Genomic DNA, 8,923 nt, shown 5'->3' on the forward strand with positions numbered 1-8,923 from the left:
CGAAGAACTTCATCACATCCTCCAGTCATAAAACAAAAACCTTGTATTGTCTTCCCACCCCATTTGTTTGCCATTGGCAAGAATTCAGGCCTGTTAATGCAAGAACCGAACGATGGGGTTTCCCGAGTGGCGCGGTGGTCTAAGGCACTGCATTGCAGTGCGAGTCCAGGTTCTGTCGCAGCCGGCCGTGACCCGGGAGACCCATGGTGCGGCGCACAATTGACCCAGCGTCGTCTGGTTTAGGAGAGGGTTTGGCCGGCAGGGGTATCCTTGTCCCATCGCGCACTGGCGACTCCACTAGTGCGGCTTGGTTGGGTTGTGTTTCAGAGGACACACGGCTCTCAACCTTCACCTCTCCCGAGTCCGTACGGAAGTTGCAGCGATGAGACAAGACTGTAACTACCAAATGGATACCATGAAACTGGGGAGAAAAAGGGGTCAAATAAAAATTAAAAAAAAGTAAAAAAGAAAAAAAAAGAAAGATGGGGCAGCAGGTGGCCTACCAGTCAAGCGCATTGGGTCAGTAACCGAAAGGTGAAAAATCTGCTGATGTGCACTTAATAACCTGAACAGGCTCTGGATAAGAGTTTCTGGTAAATTATTTAAATGTAGATACAGAAGATCTCACACCACTCACCTATTGAAAGCAAACTCCTAAGATCAGCCACAACAACAGTTTCTATGTTGCATGTATGCATGTTTGTTTGTTTTCTATTCCTATCTTTTTTATTTATTTATCATGCAATTCAGAGTTCAATTGAAGGAATTAAAGTTGAACTTGAAACATCTGGAAGTGGAAGAAAATAGGGATCCATTCTTGAATTAAAGAGATCATTAGTTAAAGTTGTATCTCCTATTTTTCATCCTACTTTAACGTTGAATCTTAGAAATAGAGTAGGCCTATATACAGAAATTATGAAAAAGTATTTAATATTTATAATGGTAAAATAATGTACTTCCAGTCCATGTGAAAATATTGAACAATGGATGTCAATGCATCCATAACAACTGACTTATTTAGAGGTGAAAACTCAATTAGGCTTTGTTTCGGCCACAGCTACACAGTAACTATAAACTGAGTTGATACAGCCACTGCTCAAACTCCGCCCACTTTCATTTCAGAGCAGGATCAGGAGAATTGTAAGATCCTTCTTTCTTAGCACAACAAACAGCTGTTTTCCACGTTTCTTTTCGGTTTTGTTGGATCCCTGGTTTTCTCCATCCCTTTTTAACTGAACAGCGCAACATCTGTTGAGAACTTTATTTTGGATAGAATTCGGTCGGGACTGACAGGTCTTGACAGAGATCACTAGCATAGGTTGATACAATGTACAAATGCTGGGGAGTTTTCGTCTTGTACTATTTCGTTTCATTCGTAGCTACACAGCCTGAAACAGGTAATATCATATTTTTTATACAGTTTTGTTTTTATACCATGGTCGTAGGCTATCTGGTCGTATCGTTTGATATGTTCAGTTTATGTCTTTATTAAACTTGGTTTGGCACTCAGGACGTTTCCCGTTAATAACGTCAGAGTGACAAGTTGCGCAAATATTTTCACCACAAACTTTGTCCATACTTGCAAGTGCATACCGAGGTGATCTAGAGTGAACAGATTACTGTGTAATAAATTAGGCAGATACACGTATTGTGTATTTAATTAAAATGGGAATGCTATACCGTTGACCACATTTAAAATTCCCAAATGCAGGACAAATTGATGATTTCGCGGAACATTGGCTGGACAGTGTAGCCTACATTATACATTTGTTTTGGAGGCATTTAGATCTTCTGGCAATTCAATTACTGTTTCGTGAGAAAATTAGAGCAGATGGTGTTAACTATATAGCCTTACTGTATTTTGTTTCAATCAAAGCACATTCTGCCTTGTAGCCTACATTCGCGCGCTGACTATTCAGCCAACCTTCCTAAAATCCCATAAGAACTGGTATGGTGTTTTTGTTATAATAGTAACGTTATACTATGCTATTATAGGCATATTTGTTTATGTTATGTATGATGCTAATTAATCATTATGTGATCTTCCAAGACATTGATTCAGCTTTGATCTAATTTGATCAAATAAGCACCACTGTGAGAAGTGACGCTCTGGCGCTACACTGAACGAGTTAACTTAAGCGCACCAGCCACACCTACCTAGCCAATTCATTTTTCTCGCGAATTTCTTTTTAGGACAGCCTGGGAATATTTGGCCAAATAAACATTTCTGGTCTCAGGGAATGTAAATCAGTTAGGAAGGGAGACTTTTAAAACGGGACTGTGAAGTAGCCTCAAATATGTTGAATGAGCAACTAATGAGCATGGAGACTGGAGAGCCTCACACATTTGACGAAATGACCATATATCTTTCAGTCTAATAGGGCTATTTACTTACTTTTGTAGCTCTTCGTCAGAAGCACTCGTTTTGTAATCTCCGAGTTTAGCTGGAATTTTGCGCGAAACGATTTCAGAAACGTGATTGGTTGAATATAGTCTTATGACCTGCGCTGCACATAATATCAGATCTCAACAACGAACCTCTTAAGGATCGGAACCTCTTAAGGATCGGCCTCTTTTTTCAATTTTCGTCTAAAATGACATACCCAAATCTAACTGCCTGTAGCTCAGGCCCTGAAGCAAGGATATGCATATTATTGGTACCATTTGAAAGAAAAGACTTTGAAGTTTGTGGACATGTGAAATGAATATAGGAGAATATAACACAATAGATCTCTTACAAGATAATTCAAAGAAAAAACCAACCATTCTTTTGTATTTTTTTATACCATCATCTTTGAAATGCAAGAGAAAGGCCATAATGTATTATTCCAGCCCAGGTGCAATTTAGATTTTGGCCACTAGATGGCAGCCGTGGATGTGCAAAGTTTTAGACTGATCCAAAGAACCATTGTATTTCTGTTAAAAATGTATCAAAACTGCCCAAATGTGCAAAAACTGCATTGTTGGTTTAGGGCTTGTAAGTAAGCATTTCACGGTAAGGTCACACATGTTGTAGTCAGCTCATGTGGCAATTAACATTTGATTTGATTTACAACCCCTTTATACCCCTGTATGTATCCCACTTAACCCTTGAGCATGACCATAATAAGAGTTGTTATTGTTTTTCCTTTAGAGCTCCCATCACCAAGAAATGTGACTTTCTCTTGGACGAACGAGTTCTGCTGGGAGCTTTCATGGAGTCTACTGGAGAATGTTGATAGTCAGAGATGTAAATACCATATCAATATATCAAGGATAGGCAAGGTGAGGAAAACGTTACAGGCCGTCCTAGCTATCATCGGTCAACCGAATAGAGTTGTCTGTTGAACATGATTGACTGTCTGCCCACTGTTTTCCAATGGGTTGTAGGCCTACAGATGTGCAGTAATATAAACACTTCCTCGTACTGCCGGCAGTACTTGTATTCTGGCACTAGATCAAGTTAAAAAGCTAATGTTATACTTTACTTTGGATGATTTTTTTTTTGTTGATTAGATTACATTTATTGACCTCTGAAGCCAAAATATTTTTTCACAGACTCATACTGAACATTTCCATAAAACACTAAACCAACAACCAACCCATCATCACCCAGACTAAGGCTTCATCCCAAATGGCACTCTGTGCTCTATATACTGCACTACTTTTGACCAGAGCTCTATGGGCACATTAAACATTGGTAGATAGCCCCTTATTCCTGTTAAGTTCCTAAATTAATTCCCTCTGTAATATCTTTAATTCTTCTCCTCACAGAATAACATAATCAGGAGGAAGAAGGAAACACGGTTAGAGGAGTGTTTTCCTCTGATGGGAGGTGTGCGTTTCTTCATACAAACTCAGTGTAACAAGACACAGATGAGTCAAACTGTAGTTCACACCATCCCTGCCCCCACAGGTTGGTTATCAACAACAGAATGTTCTCCTAAACAACTCTGTCACTCTCTATGGGCTGTTTTTCCAAATCAGATTAAACCTAGTATTGGAAACAACGCAAATTTTAAGGAGGATCTCCATAAACATACTTTTTAGGCCAGTACTAGACAATCTCTGTCCAGGGAACTGGCCATATACAGTATACTATAGGGTTAATGTCATTCACTTGGGTGTAAATCTCTCTCTCGCTCTCTACCCTCTCGCTCTTTCTCTCTCCTATAACAGAGTTGGTGACGAACTTCAAATGTTTTCTCTACACCTCTAAGGCCATGAACTGCAGCTGGCTCCTAGCCAATCAGGTCCCAGAAGACCTTCAGCTTTACTACGGGTGAGAACAATTCTACTTCCTGCTTCTCCACCACTCACGGTCCAGTACAAGGCTGTGGAAGAGTGTTTATATTCAACAAAATATAGATGAAGAGTTACAAAGATAGTCTTTGTTTAGCTGGTTTTTCAGTTGTTATATCTATGACCCAATGTTTTTCCTGATTGGGTCATGTGGTTAGGAAATATTTAGGACCGTAACTATGACAACACCTATACAATCTCAGTCCCGTCATTTCTGATTTTTCAGGTTAAAAAATATGAGTAAGGTATCGGAATGCAATGAGTACCTGTACAACGGCAATCAGAGGACAGGATGTCATCTGAGAGGAGACTCCCACACGCGGATCTTCTTCCAGGTCAATGGGACTCTCAACGGTTCATCGGTACGGAATACCTTCGAAGTGAATCCTCAGGACCATGGTAAGACTAAAACTACTCTATTTTCACTCTTCAGGCTAAATCTGAGGCTAAAATCTAAATAATAAATAGTCTGAGTCATCATAGTTTCCTTATTATTTAATTAACATCATCGTAATCACGTTGCATCAACATCCCGTGGCAATTTGGCTTAATTTGCATCTAATTTTCATCAATGTATACAGTTTTTCTCTCAGAGGTTGCTTTATTATCTCTTTCCCTGTTCATGCTTCCTGCAGTGGTGCAGCCTATACCTCTTGATTTGAAGATCACAGAGGAAGGGAGCAACCTCAATATTAGCTGGATTTCACCAGACATAAGACATCCACACTGTTGGAAGTACGTCATCAACTATACCAGATGTAAAATACCTGAGGTAAGGAAAGAGAAGTGTGGGTAGTGATTCTGTATGGGCAGTGAATCTGCCATTGTTTCTTTTTAGTACTTGTCTGCAAAAATATTATTGTCTTTTACAACCAGCCACTGTATAAAGTACACTTTTATTTATCAACTTTGTTGTCTTGAATTACAGTATGTAGGTTTAGTAGAGTAAAAGCACTCAAATGTCTGTTGCTGTAATGTCGTTCCAGAGTATGTCCTTAGAAGACAAGACTTGGATCATGGTGAACTATGACCCTCACTGTCAGTATCGTGTTCGCATTAAGCCCATCTTTTTACAATTGTGTGGTATGGGAGAGGGTGACTGGACTGAGGAGGAAATATATGGTATGGTTTCCCCGTTCTTTCTTTCTTCTTGGGCCATCCTCTCATAATTATGAGCTAAATAAAATGGAGCTGGTATAAACAAATTGTATTTGTCACATGCGCCGAATACAACAGGTGTAGGGAGACCTTACAATGAAACGCTTACTTACAAACCCTTAACCAATAATGCAGTTTTAAGAAAAAATGTGTTAAGTAAAAAATGTAAGAGTAAAAATTATTATTATTCTTTTTAAGTTAATTAAAGAGCAGCAGTAAAATAACAATAGCGAGGCTATGTACAGGGGGTACCGGTGCAGAGTTAATGTGCGGGGGCACCGGTTAGTCGAGGTAATTGAGGTAATATGTACATGTAGGTAGAGTTAAAGTGACTATGCATAGATAATAAACAGAGAGTAGCAGCAGCGTAAAAGAGAGGGGGGGGGGGCGGGGGCAATGCAAATAGTCTGGGTAGCCATTTTATTAGCTGTTAAGAAGTCTTTTGGACCTAGATTTAGCGCCCCAGTAGCTCTTGCCCGTGCGGTAGCAGAGAGAACAGTCTATGACTAAGGTGGCTGGAGTCTTTGACCATTTTTAGGGCCTTCCTCTGATACCACCTGGTATAGAGGTCCTGGATAGCAGGAAGCTTGGCCCCCGTTATGTACTGGGCCATATGCACTACCCTCTGTAGTGCCTTGCGATCGGAGGCCAAGCAGTTGCCATACCAGGCAGTGATGCAACCAGTCAGGATGCTCTCGATGGTGCAGCTGTAGAACTTTTTTGAGGATCTGAGGACCCATGCAAAATATTTTCAGTCTCCTGAGGGTGAATAGGCTTTGTCATGCCCGCTTCACGACTGTCTTGGTGTGTTTAGACCATGATAGTTTGTTGTTGATGTGGACACCAAGGAACTTGAATCTCTCAACTTGCTCCACTACAGCTCTGTCGATGAGAATGGGGGAGTGCTCGATCCTCCTTTTCCTGTAGTCCACAATCCTCGCCTTTGTCTTGATCACGTTGAGGAAGAGGTTGTTGTCTAGGCACCACATGGCCAGGTCTCTGACCTCCTCCCTATAGGTTGTCTCATCGTTGTCGGTGATCAGACCTACCACTGTTGTAGCATCGGCAAACTTAATGATGGTGTTATAGTCATGCCTGGCCATGCAGTCATAAGTGAACAGGGAGTACAGGAGGGGACTGAGCACACACCCCTGAGGGGCCCCCATAGTCACTTTAACCATACCTACATGTACATACTACCTCAATAAGCCTGACTAAACAGAGTCTGTATATAGCCTTGCTAGTCTTATTTTCAAATGTCTTTTTACTGTTGTTTTATTTCTTTACTTACCTACACACACACATACCTTTTTTTCGCACTCTTGGTTAGAGCCTGTAAATAAGCATTTCACTGTAAGGTCCACACGTGTTGTATTCGGCGCACATGACAAATAAACTTTGATTTGATTTGACATACACAATCCATGTCTCAATTGTCTCAAGGCTTAAACATCTTTATTTAATCTGTCTCCTCCCATTCATGTACACTGATTGAAGTGGATTTAACATCTTATTAGCCGGTTATATGTAAACCTCTATCCTGACGTTGTTGTTTGTTTGTTTAGGTAAAGATGGGAATCGGGATTGGCACCTGCATGTTGCAGCCGTCTTCATTTCAGTCATGGCGGTTATAGTTTCCATCCTGGTTTGTTTTTGTATAAGGAAGTGAGTACACATCAATCTATACACGTCTGAATTCACTCCACAAAATATGGGATACTGCGATCTCTGAATGGTGATGCATATATTGTAGGTCCTTTTTTAGATATTATACCAAATGACTGTGTCTTCTGCCTATAGACACAAGGACAAGATCCTCCCCAAAGTTCCCAAGCCAACCAACCTCATCAGTGATATGTTCAACAACAACAATGAGATGAGCATTAATGAGAACCTCTACATCCCAGCACAAGAGGAAGTAGACTGTAAGATCACCCTAGTACAATCCCCTCTTCCTCAGCAGCCAGAGTCATGAGAAACATGAATATACAGTGAACCTGTGGACAAGCTGGTAGTGGCCCAGCAGACTGGGAGGACCTCAGTGTTTTAACCTTGTGTGGTGGTGGCTTTTTGACTCAACATGGGATACTTTGAGATTTAACAACAGTAACTGGGATCCCCGGACTGTCCCAGGACCACTCTTCACATTTCCTGAATTTTTTTTAATGACAAGACCCGGGAAACTACAACATTTCCCACCAATGTTGCACTAATGCAATTCCACAAAATACACACGCGCAGCAGCAAATTAGCTAAAAATAAAATGGCACATTATCCAAACAGGTAAGCTTTTACCTTAGCTTATTTACTTCACACAAAGTCTCCATAAATTCAAAGCACACACATACTTGACACTGCCTGACTGCACACGAGAAACAAATGCGATTTACAGTTATCATCAGAACTCAAAATTCGATCCCGGTCCGACCCGAGCCTGGTGAGATGAAGTCGGAGCCCAGGCCTAGTCCGACATCACAGAAATAAAATAGCCCGAATGCGAAAAAAAGCAAGATTTCTGGAAAACAGTAGGCTATGTTGATTTAAACTGGTGTTGAGAACAAAATGGCGGAGGTGGACGGTAGCGGAGTGAGGAGACGAGGAAACGGACATTGGGCCAGAAAAAGCACAGAGAGAGGAAAACTCACCTTATTATGATCATCTGAATGATGAAAATATTGTAAAAAGGTATTCTAATGCAATTGAAGGCATGTATCAAATTCATGCTTATACTGAAACTCCCAAAGTCATATCCAACCGTTATACTAATTTAAAGCAATAGTTGTGTGTGGTCACGTAGATTATAATTTCAGCACCGTTTTGACCGGGCCAGCGCCATCACGCTGCTTTGAGACAAGCTTAGGGGACTCGTCTAGATAAATCAATGTCACATTTTTGTTTTCACTGAATCTCCATTTGGATATTTGGTAACCATTAGGCTACGTTGTAGTGTGCTAATGATAATCTTTTTTTTTCTCTATTTTGCTCTATTTTGCTCTTCACTTGCGTAGTAGTTTGTCCTACTCCCAACCAAAAACCTGTGACATATCTGATAATCAATCAATGTGATTTTGTTTCACTGAATCTCTGTCTATATATTTGGTCAATTGCTCTCTGGCTGTGCAAGTGGAAATGGTAGCTCATTTATTCATTTGCTCATCTATCTTTGATCAGAAACATTTAGCATGCAATAATTTAGCCCAAATCAAATGTATTATTTTTCTATTGACTCACTAGCCTTTAAATAAAGGCTATTTACCTATCGTCCCAATCCCAAGGAAACCCAAAATCCTTCATTGTAATCCATAGGTTGCTGTATCAGAGCACGGCTCGCCTATGCTTATCAAAATACAGCTAGAACATTTCCCCCGCCTCTCTGCACTGTCTCGTATTGCTGCCCTAATGAGAGCTTCAATAGAGCTTCAATATCAATGAGAGCTTCAATATCAATAAAGATATCAATAAAGATGTGTTCATTAAACTTTGA

General features: G+C 40.4%; 1 protein-coding gene across 2 annotated transcripts; it reads left to right on the top strand.

The window, feature by feature from the left end:
- The first annotated feature begins 1,094 nt into the window (after positions 1 to 1,094).
- Positions 1,095 to 8,923, top strand: il13ra1a (IL-13 receptor-alpha-1-a precursor). Of its 2 annotated transcripts, none has more exons than XM_021614386.2 (9): positions 1,095 to 1,397; positions 3,134 to 3,264; positions 3,754 to 3,895; positions 4,159 to 4,261; positions 4,508 to 4,680; positions 4,917 to 5,053; positions 5,268 to 5,403; positions 7,005 to 7,104; positions 7,240 to 8,923. In XM_021614386.2, the coding sequence occupies exons 1-9, from the start codon at positions 1,328 to 1,330 to the stop codon at positions 7,412 to 7,414; spliced, it is 1,167 nt and encodes a 388-aa protein (XP_021470061.1). In that variant the 5' UTR covers positions 1,095 to 1,327; the 3' UTR covers positions 7,415 to 8,923.

This window comes from Oncorhynchus mykiss, chromosome 9, assembly GCF_013265735.2.
Source record: "Oncorhynchus mykiss isolate Arlee chromosome 9, USDA_OmykA_1.1, whole genome shotgun sequence".
In the NCBI taxonomy this organism is placed as follows: Eukaryota; Metazoa; Chordata; class Actinopteri; order Salmoniformes; family Salmonidae; genus Oncorhynchus; species Oncorhynchus mykiss.

What these genes read in the sequence shown, in the direction of transcription:
- il13ra1a (XM_021614386.2), top strand. Translation starts at nt 1,328, where the DNA reads ATGTACAAATGCTGGGGAGTTTTCGTCTTGTACTATTTCGTTTCATTC. An exon ending in AGCTACACAGCCTGAAACAG is followed by an intron (nt 1,398 to 3,133) that starts GTAATATCATAT and finishes TTTTTCCTTTAG; the next exon opens with AGCTCCCATCACCAAGAAAT. An exon ending in CCAGATGTAAAATACCTGAG is followed by an intron (nt 5,054 to 5,267) that starts GTAAGGAAAGAG and finishes ATGTCGTTCCAG; the next exon opens with AGTATGTCCTTAGAAGACAA.